The sequence below is a fragment of the Hydra viridissima genome, unplaced genomic scaffold (assembly GCF_058129835.1).
Source record: "Hydra viridissima isolate aposymbiotic clone 2 unplaced genomic scaffold, HvirCarnegie_v1 scaffold_1, whole genome shotgun sequence".
NCBI lineage: Eukaryota > Metazoa > Cnidaria > Hydrozoa > Anthoathecata > Hydridae > Hydra > Hydra viridissima.
The window spans coordinates 5,095,124-5,117,782 of NW_028324300.1; the positions used below are offsets into that span (position 1 = coordinate 5,095,124).

The following is a 22,659-nucleotide window of genomic DNA, read 5'->3' on the forward strand; positions in this document are numbered from 1 at the left end:
AAGTGAGGGGTTACAAGCGAATACAATTTTAAAAAAAAGGTCACTTGGTGGGACTTTTTCATGATAGCATTTCCCGGGCCTTTTCAAAAGCCTAATCCGCCCCTGGTTATAAATACTAAAAATTCTCATATCAATTGAAACTTTTTGTTTTTTTAATACATAACGGCTACTTCATTTGTTTTTAATCGATAGCTTTTTATTACCTATATTTTTCTGTTTTTAAGACAAAATTTTCAAACTTAAAAGTTCGTTGGGTGTTCGAAGACAGAGAATTTTTTTGAAGTTTGGTTGTCCCGAGTTATTACCTGTAATAATGATCCAGAGTGAAGGCGCAGGAATAAAATCACGTGATTAAAATTCACATTGATGTTGAGACAAGCACAATTGTCGTAATATTTTTATGTATTATGTTGTTCTTTTTCTTGGGTAAGTGTATCGGATTTCTTCTTATCTTTTCATAAATATTTTAGACGCATCAGGTTTGTTTTTTCTTACTTTTTTAAAGTAAATTTACAGCATTATTTTTCAAAAACTCACTTTACCTCAATTAAAGATGCATACATCAAGAAAATATAAATGTATATTGGTAGCTTGCTATAACTAATCATAGTTAGGATATACCCAGTATAACTATATAGCAGTTATGCATGCAGTTTCTCTAGGTAGTTTTACATGTATCATACCATCTTCTATACTTCAGGTCTATGAAAATGCTAAAGCTTATAAAAGTCTTTATTACTTAATAGATACAAGCTGTACACATAGCATAACATAACTTACTGGAGTATTTTTCTTTGTAAATGCTTCATTACAAATGTTTTGGTCTAAAAAAAACTTAAAAGCAATTATAACTAAATTCTTTAATAAATAAATCATAAATTTGATAATTGTTTACATAAATAGTATTTGCACACATTGTAAGCATCGAGAAATTATTTTTATTGTATTTCTTAAATTAAACTATTTATTTTAGTTCCAAATATTGTTAATTGTGTACATAGTTATTGTATATACCTTATGTATAAAAGATATGAAGGACATTAAACAAAACCAAGCTTTAGTTGGAATCCAATTGGATGATACCTTAAGTGATAAAAAATCACAGATGGTAAACTATACTTTATAGTTTATTTTCCTTTCTTTCCTTTTTCTTTTTCTGATATGTTTTTACAAAATATATTAAAGATCTTATTCAAAATGTAGTTGAAATTCTGTTTTTCTTAAAGGCTACTGAAGAGCAAATTCGTTATGCTAAACTTTCACAAATTAACACAAAAGATGATTCTCTGGTGCAGAAACAAATGAAAGAGGTTCTAATTTTTATTTTTAAGTGTGTATATAGTAGTATCCAAAACAAGGAGATTCACTTTTTTATTTCTTTGTTACACTGAAATTTACTGTTAGAAATTGAAAAACCTTTTGTCATAGGTTGCTGCAAATACTACTTTTTAAATTTAATTTCTTTTATTATTTTTAAAATTAATGCTATTTTTTAATGGTAACCTTCCACTTAGTACTTAGTCTACCAAAAGTAAACAAATGAGGTAAATCTTTTAAAATGTTACACTCAAAATTAAGCATGCAAAAAAAAAACAAAAAACAATATATATTTTTTTCCTCTCTTTTATACCATCAAGTAATGAATTAAATTTTGTCAGTACTCAGCTGATTAGCCTTTTATATTAAAAACAGATGTCTTGGCATGGATTCTCTGAAGCTTAATTAAAGTCTCAATTGTATCTTGTTCCAAAATTTCTTGTAAAAAAAAAATGTTTAAGTTGTTGATCTAAAAAATCCCAAAATATTCAGTTAGATTAAAATCTAGAATTTGTAATTGTTACTCCAAGACCTGGATATTCTTTGATTGGAACAATCTTTGAACCAATTTGTAATTGATTTTTGAGTCATTTTGCTGATAGAACCATCCGACTGTTTATGCACAGTATGTGGAAACATTACCTTGTCAATGATTTTTTTGTACATAATTAAGAACACTATCAATGGGCTGATTTAAAACAATCATGTTGCAACTAAAGCAATCCCGAACTATTATTGTTTCTCTATTATGCTTTACAGTGTAATGTTGATACTTTAAACTTGATGGTATAAGGTAAAATTAATTTGAAATTAATGTAATTCTTATAGAGAATCAATGTTTTCTTGACTAGAATCTTTATAAATAGTCCTGAAACACTCATATATGTTTTTAAAACTCCTGGACTACATTTAATTCTGTATTTTTTGTGGAGTTCAGTAATTACATGAGTAGCTGGTTTTATCTTATTGTTTTTAGAAAGCCTTGTGATGACATTGTCTTTTCTTTTATTTGTAACCCAAAATTGTTCTTCTGCAAGATTTCTTTTGATCTTCTCTTTCCATGCTTTGATTTTTAAATTGAAATAAAGAGTGTAAAAGTTAATAATTTCAAGTTTAACTTTTACACTCGTTTAATATATCACAAAATATTATTAATTTAATGGTTGTATCATTTTGATCCATGCTTTTTTGTTGAGTATATTCAAAGTTTTAAAGTACCATAATAAAAATAAAGAAAGCAGTCAAATTTAATATGTAATCCTAACAATTATATGCCATAAAAGTTTCATCAGTTTCTAACAGGAAATCTCAAATTTACATAGCAAATAATGGTTAAAAAAACTTATTCCCTGAATTCTTACTTTTTAAATGTCAGTAAAAGTTTACTTTATCCACAAACTGGTGTTCTTGTTTCTTCAGACAAAGCAACACTTTTCAATTTATTGAACATATACAACTCATTTAAAGAGTAAAGTATGTTCTTGTTATAAGCAAACTTATCTAAAATAAAAAATTTAGCAATACTTTATTATTATTATTATTATTATTATTATTATTATTATTATTATTATTATTATTATTATTATTATTATTATTATTATTATTATTATTATTATTATTATTTGAATAAAGTTATTAATGCGCTAAGTCTTTTTCACCTACAATTGTTATTATATAAGGTGGATTCATTCTGTTTTTAGTCTTAGTGAAAGTCTAAAATCTAGGAAATAAAGTTACAGTAAAAGACTATTTTAAATTAATTTATTGTTTTTATAATTATATTTTCTTAACAGTTATTTAGTGTCTGTTGTTTAAACTGTCATATCCCTGTTATTTTCATGAAAAATTTTTGAAACATTAGTTTCAATTAATGAAATATTTTTAAACTATCTCTATTTCTGTTAAAAATTACCTAAAAAATTAATTAATTACCTAAAAAATTATCTAAAAATCTTTATATCTAAACTTTAATAAAACTGTAAAAAGTAAATATTTCTTTACTTGCAAATAGAAAATTGATTGTTTTAAAATGATAGAATTTATTACAATATTAATAGCTTCACACATCATTATATGTTTTTGTTACTATTAAAAAATCATGACCCTTGTATATACAATGGCTGTTATAAAAAGGTGTAAAACTAAAACTAATTAAAATTTTTTAATACTTATTCTGTAATGGGCTGATACTTTTCCATTACTAAATAGAACACAATAAAATTACTTTGGATCAATTTTAAAATACTTGTTGAGGCATCACAATGATTTTGTAATCTAGGTTGCTGAAATAACTCAAAAACCTCCTGATATAGTTTCGCTTGCATTACATGATGCAAATTATGATACTTCAATTGCAATTGGATATATTCTAGAAGGCCGGTATGAAAGTGTACAGGTAATATTTTTATTTTTGTGTAAATAAGAATCATTTACTGGTAGCAGTCTTTGAAAATACCATAGAAGCCTGGTTATAACCCTTGGGTTTTTGTTATTTAAACTGATCTCTATTCTTAGAAAGAAGTCGCTTAAATACTTTTAATATTCACTCCTTTGTTACTTGTAGTGAAGATCAAGAGGCAGAAAAATCCTATATTTTCAGAAACTATAGATGACCATTTTACAGTTTGATCTGTGCTCTGTCCATGTCTTGTGTGAATGTAATCTGCCAGCATATTTTCTCAAAAACTCTTTGCACTTTTCCAACATTGTCTTAATGAAGTCTTTCACCTGTTTATTGCTAAATGTTTTTAAACTATCTCTGTTTCTATTAAATATCATCTTATCTAAAAGTTTCTTTAATCAAATTTAATTAAAACTGCCAAACTCGTTATTTTATAACTTTAATTGAAAAAAGTAAAAAAAATTTCTTTACTTTCAAATAGAAAATTCCTCTGATTGTTTTCAAATAGAAAATTCCTCTGATTGAGCTCACAATTTAATGATTGTTATCAGTATAGTTGCTCCAAAAACAAAGAAATTAATGTATGCAAATCTCTACTGATTATTATATGGTGGTTTGAAATAGCAATAGCATATCAATCTAGAGATATACATAAAGCAGCACATCTTGTTTCAGGTTGAAGGTAAATAAGGTAATACCTGCTACAGAAAGATAACCTAGTATATAAATATCATAGACAAAATCTTGATCTAGTCATGCTCTTTTAAACTGATGACCCTTTTTCTTATAGCAATAATATTAAAGATCCTTTTATAGGAGTTTTACAGGTTTATACAGCATCAGAGTAGCACAGGTTGTTCTGTTACACAAAGTAAACTCAAAGCCATCTGATATAATAACACACAGTTCACCTAAAGATTTAGGTGAACTCTGATGCTGAATAAACCTGTGAAGTTCCTAAAAAAAGATCTTCAGTATTATTTGTCTATGATATTTACATACTAGGTTTTCTTTCTGTAACAGGTATTTACCTTCAACTGAGAAACAAAATCTGCTGCTTTATCATTTGTCACTCGTTTAATATATCACAAAAGTCAACTCTTTCATTAGATCATTGGGTTCTTTTCGGCTAAATGTTATCTGCACATTAAGACTGTAGTCTAGGTCAACTAAAAGGTTTTGTTTTCTGCCAGATGTGTTCTCTTCTATCTCCATCTCATCTGTTGTAGACTTTATTCCATCTTTTGAAGAAACAGGGGCTGGAAATAGTTTTTCATGTGCCACTAATACTACTAGTACATGTACTACTAAGAGCTGATTGCAATTTAGGATAGATGAACGTTTTTTTTTTTTTTTTTTTTTTTTTTTTTTGCAGTAATCCACGAGTATGCTTTCCTTCTACTCAACCAGTCATATAGATTGTTTAACCATAAAATACTAATAACGTAAATTGCCTAAGCCCTTTCTGATCGTCAAGTTAACATTAAAAATGTAACAGATATTTTTTGCATAGATTGCTTGTAATATTCCTTTTGTATGAGGTAATTTTAAATGAACCACAAGTTTCAAGATGATTTTTACATAGCCATGGCATGAAAAAGCTTTATTGACCAGTGTTTTGAATTAGCATTTGGGTTTTTGGTTAATATCAAATAAAGTACAAAAGTCTATATAAGTCATGTGAATTAAATCCATTTGAACTAGTCTATATATTTAAACTACAAAGCTACAAGATTCCAGAAAAATAAGTGCAACATTCCACATGTCTTAAATTGTTTCAATCTTTTGAAACATTCATTTTTTTTCAGGATGATTGGCAGACAACTGCAACAAAAAAAGGTAAAAAAAACCTTGGTGTGCCTTTGTTATCTGATAAATCACTTGAACTTGAAGAGCAAGAGCAAAAGCCTTTGAAAAATTATTCCAAAGACAAAAATACAAAAGAAGGAAAATGTGAGATTTTGAAAATTGAATTTTGTGAAGTTTCTTATGTCTAATTTAAAAATACCAGATTTATTTTTTGAGGATTTTTAATGGTTAGTTTTTGTTTTATACCAGTTTTTGCAAATATTGTTGTTAAATGTTTACTACCTTGTAATTAGATTCTATTTGAAATTTAGCCTGGACTATTCGACCATCAGTCGAAAAACAAGAAAAACACTATAATATTGAGAATGAAAGATTTGATACTAAAAAAGATGATTTTAAAACAGGAAGTTACCAACTAACAAATGAACGAGGTCGTGGCAGAGGAAGAGGCCGAGGAAGCCGAGGAGGTTTTAGGGGTATTGAAGTGTTTCCATTGTTTTATTATGTTAGGTTTAGTAATTTTAATTCTATAAGTTAAAAGTTATAGTGTGCCATTGCGTTAAGTTTTTAAAAGTAATTTCATTGTTACTAGTGTTTGTTTTTTTTTACAAAAATGACATAAACATTTTTACGGTGTAGCAAAGATTGGCAAAATAGCAAAACTATTGTCATTTTTGAAGGGTTTGTATTAAATAGATTCTTTTTAAGATATTAAATTTAATGTCTTGAAAAAATCTTCTACTAACAAAAATCACCTTTTAAATTTATGTTAAAGTTGTTAAATTTTTATGTATACATAAAAATTTTTCATTGAGATGTTAAATGTCCACTGTAAAAAATTTGCATAAAGGCAAGATACTGTACTAATTGCCATAAAAAAATTGTATGTACCAAGGATTCCACATTTGGCTTGAAGTACTATGTTAATCACCATGTAAATTAATTTGAGAAATATACATCAAAATGAAAACAAAATATCAGCTGAATCTATAATGGCATAACTATAAGCAGATGATAAATTTACCATAATTTGGCATTTCCCAAAATATTAAAATTCTTTTCAATCACTATACCCATAATTATTGAAGCTGTCTAAAGTCAACTATAAATTATGTGAAGAAATCTTATGACAACTAAAAAGAGGAAGTTATTTGGCTCAAAGAAAAAGGAACTTTTAACATTGGCTGAATTCTTGAGTGCAAGAAATTCACAAATATAAATTTATATAACAATTATACACCAAATTTAGGGTTTGTATCAAATAAAAATCTAATGTTCTGCAATTAAAAAATGTTATTTAAATATTTTTGGAATAAGTTCGGATAATACTGTTGGATTAACTGCAATTGATTGTACATAGATAATAAGTTTTGAAAAATAAATTTTATCAGAATATTTTGAAAAATAGATGTAATACACCAAAGTTTTCCTAGGGGACTAGTGGTTTAAGAAAAGTGCAGATACTTGCAATTTTTTAGGAATTCTTTGAATTTAACATAGTTTTGTCACTTTCTTCCAAATTCAAACAATCAAACTGATGAAAGGGAAGCTTTTATGCAAATGAAAATGAAGAGGAGTGGAGTGGCATTGAAATAATGGGAGCTTTTACCATATATTACTGTGAACAAGTAACTAAAAAAAGTGAAAAAATACTTTAAGTACAGAAAGTTGAAAAAGGGGAACTGAGTAAGCACTTTGAGGATAAAAGTATTAATGAAAAAAAATACTTAAAGATCTGTACAATTTGCATTTGATTCAAAGATCTTTGTGTTGTACTAAGAGTCTTTTCTACAACTTGCATTTGTCTTCATTAAAAAGTTTGACACAAAAGCAAGTAACATAGTTTGTTAGTACTTCTTATCAGATAGTTTTATAATTTTTTAAGCTATAGTTTTATAATCCTACTCATATTTCTTATGATTTTTATCCTCATAATTTTTTTTTCTCTTCTATTTTAAATAATTGTTATTTTTTAATTTACATAAAACACCAGTCTACTAAAAACACCAGTAGGTATTACTATTACAAGTAACGTCCTTTTATCTTATGAATAAAAATATGAATTCTAGTGATGATCATTTCAGTTCTTAAGAAAATGTAATTTCTTTATTTTCAGTAAACTGTTGATACAGACCCTGAAAAACTCATGAATGCAAAATTCTCCCAACTCAATCTTTTGGTGTATAAAACCAAAAGCCTCATCTGTCACCTGTTTAGAAAATCCTAAAGATAAAATCAGGTTCTAAGGGCTTTTTCCTCAAAATCAATTTTTATTTTGTATTTTATCAAAAATGTTGCTATTTTGAGACTCAATTTTAAAAATTATTCTTCTGCTGGCAGCCAAAATAACCAAAATATTCACATGCATTAAAAAAAAAAAGATCAATTCAACTCTAAACTAAGCTTGTGTTAAGAAAAACTAACAAATTTTGATAAATATTTTTTATATTTAACTAGAAATTTAGTGAAACAATAAACAATATTAAAATATTGAAATATAATCAATATGCTATAATTTATTTAATTTGACTAAAGAAGTTTTTGTTTTTGTTTTTTTTGATGAAACAACTAATTTGAAAGTTTATCACAAAGTAAAATAATCATAGATTAAAAAGGAATCTTAAATTAAAAAAAACAAAACAACAACAACAAAGACAATGAAAAACAATACAGATCACTTTTTTGCATGTCTTTTAAAGATGCTTCCTGTTCTATTCAACAACTGAGTTGGAAAGTTTTTATTATAGTCAGAATGACACATCTGTTGATTAAATCTGTTGTTCCCATTCACACCAAATTCATAGTGGAACCCTTGCTTAAAATGAGCAAGAAGTTTTGATTTGTCAATGTTTTTGAGCAATTTGTGGTATGCTGGACCATTTATATCCCTTGGCTGATGAAGATTATCACTAATAATCTTTGCCAGCCAAGATTATCACTGATAATTGTCTTCTTTGAGCTATCAAAGCTGCTTCTGCTACTCCTGGGTCAATTTTTTTAAACATTTGCATGTTCTTCCAAAACTGTAGGTCAAAGATATGGTGGAGACATGGTAAATAAAACAGCTTAGAATTCAACTTTTTTTTCTAGAATGACAGAAGCTCCATTTTTCCATCCTGAGTTGGAAGCTGTGGTATCAAATACCATACCAATGATAGATTTGTTCAACTCCCAGTCTTAAATGAGATCAAAGCTTGTCTCTGCCTGGACTAATCCTCTCCCATTCATAATTTTTGGAATGCCTAGGATGTCTTCACTTTTTGTTTATCGTTCCATAGTCTGTCTTTCCAAATGGTTTCTTCAGCGTTAATGTGGGCAATAAAAAAATAGTTTTCAAGCATTGCTACAAAATTATTTTGTTTAGTTTCATTTGATTTTTGGCCTTATCTTTTTTGAACGTTCCTGTATTCATCGTGCAATTTAGTTATTTTTTCTTTGATTTTATCTTTCCTTTGGGTTTCAATACCGGTCTTATGCCAGACTTCTAGAACTGCTTCACATATGCCAGACTTCTAGAACTGCTTCACATATGCCAGACTTCTAGAACTGCTTCACATATGCCAGACTTCTAGAACTGCTTCACATATGCCAGACTTCTAGAACTGCTTCACATATGCCAGACCTCTGGAACTGCTTCACATATTCCAGACTTCTAGAACTGCTTCACATATGCCAGACTTCTAGAACTGCTTCACATATGCCAGACTTCTAGAACTGCTTCCATCAGCAACAATTGAATTTGATTTTATTGATTTCTCAGTTTTAAATTCACAGTTCTTAAGGTGAAAAAATATTTTCAAAATATCCCCATTAGTAGGAATAATTGTTTGGCTCAGAGCATCAATAAAATTTCCTATCAACCCAATATTTTGTGACTGTTGTCTTCTCTATATTGTTGATTCAGCCATGTCTAAAGCAATCACCAATCATATACTAACAATATAGTTAAGGTATATATATGTTTTGTTCATTTACATTATAATATTTATATTATACATATAAATTGTATTCATATTAGGTAGTTGTTTAAACTGTATTAAGATAAAACTAAACACATTCAAAGGAAACAAATGTAACATTAAACCCATTTTTGGATTCAACAACGTAAAAGTATTTGCTAACAAAAGGCTGCCAACTATAATTTAAAAGGATACATTAAAAACCTGAACAATCTAATAAAACACCCACACTTAACAACAGTCAACTTGTCAATGGAGTGTAGCATGAGGGGATTGAGTTAAGATGTCAATTCATGTTATAACACGATTTTGCAACATACAATCCTGTTAATTACTATACAATTCACTAACAACATAATATATATATTCAACTTACCATTAATTTTGTTGGTATATATGTTTGTTTAGTGTTTACCAACTTAAAATGTATGGTATAAAAAATTACATTAAATATAGGCTTTTATATGGTAAAAAACCATAAAAATACATAAATTCTATTATTTCTAGCGCATGTTGGCAACCTTAAACGTTAATTCAGGCTTAAAAAAATTTAACAATATGTTTATATAAACAATAGAAATGGGAAAATTGCCAGGGGGGCAGAAAGAATTTCTCCATTAAATTACGGAACGTCCTAATTATCAGTGTTGATCTCACAATAACAGCAAGGATGTTTTAAAGCATGTAGTTGGATTTCACAAAGAATGTTATTAGCTCCCAAATCACAAACAATGACTGCCTTGACCTTTTCCAACTGATGTTGATATTTTTCTGTGATATCCTCAATGCTAATGATGAAAAAGTTTCTTCCCTCTATACAGTCAAACTTCCCAAGTCAAATTTTGGAAATAATCATTTTAGTTTTTCTTTTTCTTGATTAGAGAATGAGACTTCAGAACATGGCAGATAAATTCATCAAGATCTTTCCAAAGAACAACAGACTTCTTTTCTGAATTTTCTTTGCTGTCAGAACATTTTGGCACATTAAGAATTCCTCTAATAATTTCATGCAATTGAAAAGGGATTCTGAAAGAAGGTCTAAACTCCAATTTGTATGAACTTATTTAGACAAGATGCGAGTTTCCTTGATTTGGTGTTTAACAACTTTGTCACCTGTTGTGTGCTTTTCAAATTAAAGATGATTTTTTTTAAAATTTTGCGTCTTTATCTTTTTGTATGGCAGAACTAAAAAGTATTCAAAGTTTTGTATTTGCTTGCTATGTTTTCTTTCTCTACAGTTGCTTAAAGGTGATTAACAACCTGGGATAATTTTCAGGTTTTATAAAAGCAAATATTGGACCTAACAGAAAAGAATATTCAATTTCCTGGATGTTAAAAAATGATTTCTTCTTACATATCATCAAAGTATAGAAATTTGATATTCATTTTAAGTAGTCATTCAAAAAAACCTGTTTCATTCAATTTTATTCCTTAAAGTGGTGGTTTTTTTTTTTTACGCAAATATTAAATTACTTTAACATTTTATCTCTTAAGACATTTTATTGGTATGAAAAAGTATTATATAGAATGGACTGCTAAAAAATAAGGGTAACTTTTAATAAAATTCTGATGAAATAAAAATATTTTAACAAAATTTTTTAATAAAAAGCCCTGATTTCAAGTTAAGGATTTTCTGAATAAGTGAAGTTTTACAAAAAGATTTAAGTAGAAGAATTTTGTCTATATTATGAGTTTTTCAGGGTGTTTGATATTTACACAAACAGAAACTTTAAAAATCAAGTAGTGTGCCATTTGTAAAAACCGTAATTCATGACATGTAAATAAAATCTTTTCTGCAGTAAGGTGAATCATAAATTACAGTTTTTACAAACGACATTTTTTGTAGTTTTACAATTGCTAGAAACTTTACTGATGCAAATGCAAATTGTTACCAAATTTAAAAGAATTTGTTTTGAAAATGTTTAGGTGGACGAGGAGGAAGAGGTGCTTTTGGTAGAGGTGGAGGGACTTTTCAAAGGTATTGTAAATGTTTTAATCTTTTAAAACTTATAATTGAAAAACACTGAGGAAAATATGGTTACATTTTTGACTTTTTTCAAGTTTTTACCCCTACCTAATAGCTAGTTCTATAAATTTTGTTCTGAAGCAGGTTTTAAAAAATGATCTGTTTTATGAGAAAACTAAAATAAGTCATAGAAACCACTGAATTTGTTATGAGTCTGTAAAAAAAGCATGACAAAAATTTTTATAACGCTGGTTTCTATATTTGCAATGATAATTTATTTGATGGTTAACTTTAATAGTTAGAGCAAGCTTTCTTATTGTTTGTTTAAAAAACTGGTTACAAATGCCCAAGGGTTGTGTAAAATGCAGCTAGTTATTACAAAGTTATCTACCTCTAGTTTCTTAGCTATAGAATGGCTTAGCTAGTATATTGTTGAGGATTTTAAAGTAATATTTGCAGTTACAGCAAGATTCTTTAAATGTAAATTGTGAAAATATAGTTTATAAAAACAGATTATTTAATGATAGTTAAATTTGTAAGTAATAAGTTACAAATTAATAAGTAAATAAATGGAAGCTGTCTAAACTTTCTTTTTCAAAATTAAAATTCTAAAAGAACCTAATCTAAAACTGTGAATCTTATTAATTTTTGATCACTGTTAATTGATTTCCATTTGATTAATATCTTGTCAGGTCTTGTTTGAGCTTTTCTCAGTCCAATTTCTTGAGTTTTTTTTAGTTCAATAATTCACTATTTCAGTTCTTATGATTAAAAGCAAATCAAATTTAAAAAAAACAAGAACATAAGTAGACTTTGTAAAATTGTTCTTATATATTTTTTCATACAATTTTTATTTTCTATTGTCTAAAAAATTTTAAAATTAAGCTGTAAATTTTATTTTTAACTTATGTTTCTTGAAACTTTTAAATTCTTTCTTTGATAAAAAGCATGTAAACTACAACAAAGAAAGTAAGATAGTATGTGCAAAGAATGTAGCTATAATTCATTAACAAAGACAGTTGCTATACACGTAGCAACTAAAAATAAGCTTTCATTAAATGGCTAGTGTATAAGAAAGTTGGAGAGTATACTATTAATTTAAAGTACTCAGTTTGCATTCTTTATGTTAACTTTGTAAGAGTTTTAAAATGTATGGATTGAAGGTACTACTAATTATTGTCAGTCTTGTGATTGGTATTGTCTTAAATGAACAGCACAAAATATTCATGAATAAACATATCAAAGAAAAAGGTTTAAACCAATCAGTAGAGAAAATTAAAGAACTGGCTAACTTGTTATTATTGGTAGTTAGACAATTATGTCAAAGATGACACCAATAAATAATTTAACACAAAATGAAAATTTCAAATTTCTTTTATATCAAAAGAACTTTTTTGATGCAATAGGAGAAAAAGTATGGTTAGAACTAGGTTAAACACTGAAAGTATTGATTTTTTCCTGCATAGTATTTGATAATACAATGGATGATTCTTATAATAATAGGTGTATTTTGTGCAAAACCTAAGTGAGCAATTGTTCTCAGATTCACAGAATTGATGCATGTTAAGGCAAAACAAATAAAAACATGTCTCTCAAACTTGAGAAAAGTAGGTTTGTATGTCTGGGCAGTGGCAAAGTTAGATGAGAGTAAATGTTAGAGATGTAAAAACTACTTAAATATTAAATTTTGTTACAAACACTCATCTCAGATATTTGCTGCTTTCTAGCTATGCCACTGTCTTAGATATCATCACCACTTGGATGTTTTAAAAACTGTTCACTTTAAAAGTTTTTACTTTGTAAAGTTTTAAATCCAGATTTAAATACAAAAATTTCTAATTACTTTTACAAAATTGATGTTTTCATTTAAGTGGGAAATTTTTTGGAAAAAAAAAAACGAACATTCCTTCAATTCCATGTGAAGGAAAATTTCAGCTTGTTTATTATATAAAAATTATCTTGTTCAGAATTTCTCAACTACATTAACAAGATGATGCAATTGGGAGCAGGTGGTGCACCATTATGATGCACCATTATGATGCACCATTATGATGCACCATTATGATGCACCATTATGATGCATCATTATGATGCACCATTATGATGCATTTAACAGTATTAAAATTATATTCCATAAAGATATTTACTGGTTTCTGACTGATCCATCACTTTGAAGTTAGAATGCACCATAAAAGATGATTTAAAAGAAACATTTTTCTAATAACTTCAATTTTATACAAACACTCTCCAAAGAGATTATGAAAATATTTTGAGGTTTATAGTAATATTAAACAGTCTATAATCTTTTGCTGCACTGATGTTAAGCATCCAGTTTGATCTAACAGCTGTTTTTTGATAGTGCATAAAGTTGTAAATTTGAAAAATGTTCTTGTTATATTTTATAACTATATTCTCCACTTAAAAAGCCTATGTGTAGACCAATATTTTTGCTAAATGTATAAAATTCTCAGGTTACTTAAAAAGTTAAAACCCAACCAAAATCCTTGTAAATATTAAGTTTTGAAATATAGTTTTTGAGATTTACTAAAATTTTCTATATTTTTCAATAACAGCATTATGATTTTTAATTTGAATAACATTTTCAACTTCACTACATTTATAAAATTAAGAAAATAACGATGACTAATAGAACTTTAAATATTGAATATATAAAGAATATCTGATTGGTTGTAAAATAATGAATTAATAAAGAACTAAGTTTTTAATACTATACTGCCCTATGGTTGAACTCTCTTGACAACTGAATTTTACTAGTAACATTTTTATTTTAAATTATGGTAAGTTTAGTTATATCAAATCAATAATGTCCTTCATTTAGTGCATCAAGACAAAATAAACATGGGGTTGTAAAAGGAGGTATGTCTCGCACACAAAAGTTGCGGAAATCAGAAAATGGAGTTCTGAGTGAAGGTATTTTTAAGTTTTAAGAAAAAAAGTTGATGTTCAATAAAACCTTTTATGTTTATATGGTTTTTTTTAACCAACTTTATTATTTCAGAGGAGTCATGGGATGTTGAGGCAAAAGGAATGGATGATGATGGCAAAGGTTTTTTTTTTTATAAGAATTTACTTTCCAAGTTTCTTGTGAACAAAAATAATATAAAAATTCTTCTTTTTTTTTTTTTTTTTAAACAATTAAGTTCACAAGAACTTGCACTAGTATAGGAGCTTTTTAGGAATAAAAGAATTGATTGATGAAATATATTTTATTATTTTCCAAAATAAGTTAATAAAACTTTCAAATATTTTTTAGATTATAAAATTTATATTTTTGGGTTATACATTAATATTATTTGAGTCGTAATTATTCTTGTTAAAGATTGGTCTGGTTCAGTTAATGATTTTATCCCAGTTTCAACGGATTACACAAATGATGATTGGTCAAAGGTATTTTAATTATATGATTTTAACCTCTAAACATGGTGTTTGTGAATTATTCACTATAATTACATTTTATAATTACATTTTATAATTACATTTTAGGCAGAGTCATCTCAGCCAACTGAATCTTTGGTTCCAAACGACCATAGTTGGTCACAAGTAAATGGCCAGGATTCTACTCACTGGAATGCTTCAGCTCTAGCATCAATTAATGATGAGAAATATGTTCCGGAGAAGTATTTGTTTTCATTAGTACTTACCTTTATGATGAAGTTATAAGCAATTGTTATATTTTTCATTTTTATACGAATTTATTTATATGAAAATTTTTCAACAGTTTTAACATTTCTTCTTATGTTTGGAAATTTCTAAGTTTTCATAAAATAATCTGATTTAAAAAATCATTTGTAATCAGTTATGACAAATACTTTGTTTTAGTATTGATGCAGCAATTATTTGTTCCATTCCACCATCATCAACTTGTGGAGAAGTTACATCATATCAGCATACAAATGATATATCTCGTTACATTACTGCTGCTGCTAGTAACCAATTTCCTTCCAGTCACCATGAAGGAGGTTTAGTAGTAACATCTTTAAATGATAGGGTTTTTTCTCAAGCAATGTCTTCTCTACCAGAGTCTAGCCATCGAATGCTTTCTTCTATGCCTGTTGTCTCAGGGGTGACAGAAAGTCACAAGCTTGAGCAAGAACAATTGCAGACTCCTAAACAACCTCAATCCCTTCAAACACGTTCCCAAAAACCTAAAAAGGCACATGTTAAGTACAGCCTAATTCCATCTCAACCAGTTGTTATGCCCCGAACAGCACACATGGTAGCTGATATTGAAGAGCAGCTTATAGGATTGGAATTTGGTAGCGGACCAATAAGCCCTGGAAAATCAAAGATATCTGAAAAATCATCGCTTCCTTTGACTTTAAGGTTTAATTTCTTCCTTTTTAAAAGTTTTCTTGATGTGCAGTTGTTTTATTACAATTTTATTTCAGCACATGGCAATATTATTTAAAGATTTAAATAAAAATCTTGAAACAAAAGTATTTATACAAATAAATGGCTATATAAATATTATTTTAGTGCTTCATCTACAGAAAATATTTTGATAGACACCAGACATTCTAAAGCAGAAACTATTTCTACTTCATTATCGCAGCAACGAGTTTCTTCTTCCCAACTAGAAACACTTGTTAACCCAAAAGCTGATGTTCCAAAAACTCCACCTGGTTTTAAACCAATAACTCAACAGAATTATTCTAACTCTCCAGCCCGAAGCTTATCTCACATGGTTAGTTTTTATTCTAAAAAGTTTGGTTTAAATATCTGAAGTTCTAATCAGATTTCTGAATGAGATTGAAGTTTTAAATCTGTCTGATAATATTTAAGTCATTCACAAAGTGTTATTTGAAATTTAAGATAACTATTACATAAGTTTAAGATATTATCGTTAAATTACATAAAATCCCTCATGGTGTGCTTCTTGTTGGACTAGAGTCTTTGGCTAACTATAGCTGTAAATCATAGTTGTTTTTTTTTTGAGTATTTTTTGGAAATTTCTTGTTAGTTTTTTGTTACACTGGTTTTTAGGTTCCAGAGTCGATTCCATTTTCTTTGTCTTCTGACAGTGATACAACACCTTTAACTGTTTTTTCTCGTAATGGACCATTAGCTCCTAATGTAGCTGAACAATCATCACTTGGGTCAAATTTTAAAACCAATGATGTATATCAGCGAGAGCCTAGTCTGGTACCATCCAAATCACTTCAGGAGCAAAATATTTTGGCTGAGCAGCAGTATTTAGTTGGAAATTTTGTACACACTGGACAAGACCATCGTGATAGAGAGCAAACAATAACAGAACAAAGAGCATTTGGAAATGTCAAATCTTTAACAAAGCAAAGTCAGTTAGTCTTAATGGAGGAGCTATCTCGGGCAAATCTTACGGCTGAGTTTTCAGATAAGGCTTTATCAGATCAAATAATGGCAATGGGTGATGTTTCAATAAAGAAAGTTCATCCTAATTCTGTTAGTGATTTTTTAAATTATTACTCTTATATGCTATATTTATGCTACTGTTAAGATCATGTTACTAAGTCCTTATATATAACTTTTCCTGCTAAAAAAAACCTTTTGTAAATATCGTAGTCTAAGAAAAATTAAAATAAGTTTTTATTTAGAATATTAACAATTCACTAAAGTCTACATCTAGTATACCTGTACCTCCTGGTGTTCTCCCTCAATCTTCATATTCAACCTCAGCATTATCCAGCGAAATGCTTGATCTTGCTTCAGTTACAAGTATTCAAGCATCTTCAAAGCTTCAAGGTTTTCTATTCTTTTATTGAAAGTTTGAATTTTTTTGTTAAATTTAACAATGATTTACTGTAACATCTCAAAATGCATCAAAGGAAGTTTAATTTTTTTTAAGTTGCTCTACACTGCTTTTAACTTTACTTACATTCTTTTTTATTCTGTTAGGGAAATGATGATTATTTTTTTTAGATGAGACTGTTGTTGGTTCACACTCTATACACCCTCATTTAAATATATATTCTGGAGTTCAACCAGGAATGCTACCTACTTATCAGGTATATATTTACTATAATTTCCTATGGCTTTTTAGAAAACTTCAGAGTTATCAATAATAATCTATTTATCATAAAGATAACAAGTTTTCTTTATATTCTTTTCTTTAGCATCAGCCAATACATAGTTACAACTTTGAGGAGCTTTTGCAAATGCAAAGAATGCCAGTAAAAAAAATAATTTTAATTTGATTTTTTTTGAATTTATGTAAAGCATTATTGTTTTTAGATAAAAAGAAAATATTTTTTTCTCCAATATTTCTTTATATGACATTTCATGGAATTTCTTTTTGGGGACATTTTTGAAAATTTAAAAAATTAATTCAATTTTCCTCTTTTTAATTTAGTATTCCTATATGCTGTTTAATTTAGTATTCCTATATGCTGTTTCTTTGTTTCTAAATTTATTCTTTTTTTTTTTCTTTTTTTTTTTTTAAAAAAAATAAAAACATAAACTTTGATGAAGTTAATGTTTGTTGTTGATATTTTTCATTTATTTTAATGATAATCAGTAAAAAAATCTAATTTGTTTGCAATATTATTTGTTATTGTAACATTAAAGTTTATAGAGAAGTACAATATGAAACTGCCAAGTTAACTTTTTTTCAATCAATACTCATGGTATTTTTAACAAATAAACATCTTTATTTATAAGAGTTGTTGCTTAGGCAGGACAAAAATTTTCATTGACATCTATCAAAAAAGCAATAACATGTTTTGAATTTGAATTAAAGAAGGTAGAAAATACTAAATAATTCATGGACTGTTCAAACTTTGTTATTAATATATAATAACTTTATTTAGGTGCTTCTACTGACTACAGCTATCTTGTCATGTGATTTTCATATGATCATGACTGAGCTGTTCTCAGTGAGCTCCAGTCCCTTTTTAGTGTAGAAAGAAAAGAAAAAAGAAAAATAGTTTTTATAGTGTCTCAACAAAATAAATTTTACAAATTTCAATCTTTTGTGAAAATAGTGTAATTTTTTCTTTATAAAACTTTATTCAATTTTTTAACATGTTAAAGATTATTTTTCAAAAGATTATGAAATAGTAACAAGGTTATATGACATACAAATATTTACATACTAAAATACATAAATATAAACTTGATAGATTTAGAAGTCATTTTAAGTCATTGAATAACAATGAATTGTTCATTGTAATGTCATTAGAAGAACTAATGTCTAAATCTATTTACTCTGTAAATTTCACCAATTCATTTGTTTTCAACAGTCTGGTCCTATGTGTTTTGCATTGGTTGCATTAGGTCTGCTAGTGTATGCACTGTTATTGTTTTTTGCATTTTTGTTATTACTATCATACTTTTCTTCGAATCTGTCTCCTATTTTTCCCAGCAATAATCCAACTATACGACAAGCTATTGTTTCATCTGTTCCCAACCTATTGTTGTTGGGATTTAGACGGTTTAATATTTGGTTGAAGTCAATATCTTCAGGGTTCATTTTAAATGAATCAACAAAAGTGAGTATCTCTTTTGGGATGATCATTTGCGCTAGAAGATGTTTAATATTGCTGATGTTTAATATAGTTAAGATGACACCTGCAAAAATTGTGACAGAAATTCAAATTCTTTTCAGTTGTTTTTTTAAATGTCACTTGTATTCATCCAAAGATTGCAATCAACTATAATCTGATCTTAAAACATACAAAGAGTAGTATTAGCTTCTCATCAAGTAATGTGTCTTTATAAAATATATTTTATTACTCCAATACATTTTCTATTTGCTGTTGTGCTCCTAAAATATCAAAAACTGTGCTCATTACAGAGGTTTTAGCAGCTAGTCTATATTACAGATAAAGTATTAGCTTAGTAGTCTACTTAATGTGCCCTGGAAGCATGTTTGAAAATAACCTAGACAAAAAAATTTTAATTTTATTGGGTGACTTGTGAAAGTTAAAAAAATTAGTTATAAAAAAAAGTATACAAAAAAACTTTTTTATTTTCTTTCATAAAATTAAAACTGGCACTTACATTTAGAATGTTCTATTTCTGCTGCTTTTCTTTTTGATATGTATCAGTGTCCATGTGTTCTTCTTATATTGTGACAACATTGAAAGTTAGATCAATAATTTGTCTCAGGTCAGGGGGTTATAACAATTTCATGTTGAACTAATTTTGTTATCTTAAATGAAGCATATAAAACCTCCACACATTATATATTTTGCATCACAACATATTTTGCACATATAACATATTATATATATAACATATTTTGCATTAGATCTTTTGCATCCATTGCATACTATGCAAACTATTTTTTCTATTTATTGTTTTCATTTTTATCCAAAAAAAAATTATGATTCATATGATCTGAATTTGCTCTTAATAACCCCCTGATTTTTTAATTTATATATACTGTATACAGTATTCAACTCAATTATTTGTAAAGTGATATAAATATTCAATATATTATTTATACTGATTTACACTCACCCTGCATAAAAACAAGAGTTATTCTATGTTTCTTTTTTGGAATGTGTGCTGTTTTTGATTTAAAATGATGATGTAATTCATCAAAGATTGTGATTTGCAAGTCATGTAGTTTACAGTTGAAATTGTATAATTTACGTTTATTTATTTAAAAAGTAGTGAAGAGGTCTTTTTATAGCCCATTTTATACATGGAAAAAAAAGTCTTCAAAAAGAATTGCAACCTTTTGCTTCTAAAAAAGAAAAAAAACCAAATTGAAAGAATTATTTTTATAAAAAAATCAAATTGAAAGATATTTTTCTAAGCTATAATAATCATAAAGATCAATGTAAGATGTTTGCTAATAGTATTACCTTATTTCTACTGTAAAACTTTTGTTACCTTATTGTTATTAATATAACCTTATTTGTTGTTACCTTATGATTGTTAGAGAATTATACTATACAATACCCTATTGTTTAACATATTGATAAAACCACCAAAAGTAACTAATTAAAATAGTTTGTACATAATAATAATGACAAAAATAAAAAAAGACAAGGTTTTACAAGTTACAGCAACAACACTGAAAGTGTTCACTAGAAGCAATATATATAAACTTTTGTTTTTATCATCTCTTTAGTCTCAATTTCAACCCTATGATGTTCCAATCTTCCAGGCTGCTCTTGGTACCTCAACAAGGGATGGGTTACAAGCATACCAAGGCATGAGCGATTTTTGTTATACCTAAGATAAATACCAGTAACGTTATAAAACTCTAATAACGTTTCGTTACAATTTTTTTTTTTTTAATAGGTAACGACTCAAAGTTTTCTCTTACAAGCACCGATGACGCTGGTAACGTAGCACAAGGTATTCACTATTTGGACTTTTGATAAAATCAAAGTTGAAGTTGTAACTTTAAAATCAGTTGAGAAGAAGTTCTTATTGCATTAATGAACTATTTTTAGTTGGACTTAAGTAATTATTTAACAAACTATTTTGCAATGGATTATATCTTAAATTGGATTTTTTCTTAAGCAAATCCACATATGGCTACTGGTAATATAACAGCCCACCAACAAGCAGCTTATTTAGCTGGTCAGCTTCCGTTTGGTTATGCTTACGCCTATCAACCTGGTATGATGGCTCAAGGTTATCATCCATCAGTTTACCAAGTAATTATTTATTTGATAAATTACCTTAAATTTCTCTAGTTTTTTTGTTCCTAAATTTTTAACTCGTTTTCTTTAAGGTAGCGCAAACAAAACCTGTAACTGCGCAGTTTCCATCCCAGTATCAGTCACAGCAAAGCGGATATGCGTCAAGCAAATTTACAGGTACTAAATTTTCGGTAACGGTTATTTAAAGAAATCTTCACCCTAAAATTGTCACTTTCAAAATGCAAATGTGTGTAAAATTGAATCATTGTTTGTGTCACTTTTTTGTATGTTGTTTTTAGATTTAATAGAGTTTTTTTATTTGCGTTTTTCAGTAAACTTATCATTTTGTGCTTCTTGATAATAGCAACAATTGTAACAATTGTATTATAGCAACAAGCAGCTCCAGCCATTCTCCTTCACAGACGGTTTTTAAAAGCCAGGTATGTTAGAGCTTTGTTTTGTTCTGGTACATTCTGCTAAACGATTTGTTTTTACCCATCCTAAATGCAACACAAGCGCAAGTTACAACAAGGGGGTAAAGCATTGAAATATTGAGAACAACAGCACATTAGTGCAACGCCCTTAATCTTCCTTTACTGTCAAAAGTCAACAAAGTAGCGTTCGATTATATCATTTGTTGAATTTACTCAAAAGTTAAGTTTTACATATTCTTTCATGTGTGTGGTGTGTGTGGTTATTGAAAAGTTAAATTTTTGATTTCTTCAATCTTCAGTATAATCAAGAGCCGACAAAAGGTTTCCATAGCAACCAAGTAGCAAACTTAAGTTCACAACACGGCCTGCATATTCATAACCAGAACCCTCAACACTTGAGCAATGTGAACCATTACATGATGCCGCAACATAGTGGCCAGGTACTGGGTGTTTTTGTGAAACGTTCGGTAAATAAAAATATTTGTATTGAAAAGGATCGGTAACAGACTGTTTCCTTTTTCTACTCAAAAGAATATCTTCATAAAACTCACAATACACACGCGTAAACATGTTATCAATCTTTAACATGTTAACGTGTATGTGCTAATTGTTGCCGTTCTCTGATTGGTTTAGTACAGTAATGTTACCGTGAACTGAAAACAGAGAGAATAAATATAAAATTTGTTTTAATTTCAACATCTCGATTAGAAAATAACTCGCTTTTTAATCACATTTTTTGTCTCTAAATAATCACATTTTTATTCTCTAAATATTATTTTTCCCTCTAATAGCCTCAATGTTATTTCCCAGGCAAGCCATTTGGGAAACCTCCAGCAACAGCTGGACACAGCTACACATCGTGGGTCTGTTCACCAGGTGTCGTTTAGTACAAACGCCAGCCAAAAAAAAGACCTCAAAGGAAGCTACCAATCATTTTGGCCCGGTAATAGGTAAAGACTGGTCGGATATAACCGAAGCAAAATAGCGACCTGATGATGGTCAATTAATTAAGCGAATCGTATCTCGATACGCATCCTCTTACGATCGTTAATCGCTGGTTTTTTATGATCGCATTGTGTTCTTGCATCTTTCAGCAGTGTATATTTTATTCGCTGGTTTTAAAATTATCATTTTTGTTGCGTGAAAGAATATAATATACATTTCGTTCAACCGG

General features: G+C 28.1%; 1 protein-coding gene and 1 long non-coding RNA gene across 11 annotated transcripts; one reads left to right on the plus strand and one right to left on the minus strand.

The window, feature by feature from the left end:
• The first annotated feature begins 311 nt into the window (after nt 1–311).
• LOC145188198 (uncharacterized) lies at nt 312–22,655 on the plus strand. 9 transcript variants are annotated; one of them, XM_090086766.1, is made up of 24 exons: nt 312–426; nt 974–1,108; nt 1,227–1,310; nt 3,596–3,712; nt 5,527–5,671; nt 5,839–6,003; nt 11,413–11,464; nt 14,292–14,383; nt 14,472–14,519; nt 14,793–14,860; nt 14,957–15,090; nt 15,293–15,796; nt 15,950–16,157; nt 16,457–16,894; nt 17,047–17,194; nt 17,372–17,457; nt 17,566–17,622; nt 20,532–20,613; nt 20,705–20,761; nt 20,930–21,066; nt 21,144–21,228; nt 21,442–21,491; nt 21,785–21,925; nt 22,277–22,655. In XM_090086766.1, the coding sequence occupies exons 2-24, from the start codon at nt 1,031–1,033 to the stop codon at nt 22,370–22,372; spliced, it is 3,072 nt and encodes a 1,023-aa protein (XP_089942892.1). In that variant the 5' UTR covers nt 312–426; nt 974–1,030; the 3' UTR covers nt 22,373–22,655. The 9 variants fall into 9 exon arrangements, with proteins under 9 accessions (XP_089942892.1, XP_089942866.1, XP_089942913.1 ...); XM_090086740.1 differs by having other exon boundaries at nt 22,296–22,655; XM_090086751.1 differs by having other exon boundaries at nt 340–426; nt 1,029–1,108.
• LOC145188199 (uncharacterized) lies at nt 18,373–19,625 on the minus strand. Of its 2 annotated transcripts, none has more exons than XR_013847013.2 (2): nt 19,451–19,625; nt 18,373–19,214 (listed from the first exon to the last, which is right to left on the minus strand). It is a non-coding gene; the product is annotated as an uncharacterized LOC145188199 (long non-coding RNA). The 2 variants fall into 2 exon arrangements; XR_016452353.1 differs by having other exon boundaries at nt 18,373–19,330; nt 19,451–19,580.
• Nucleotides 22,656–22,659: the final 4 nt, after the last annotated feature.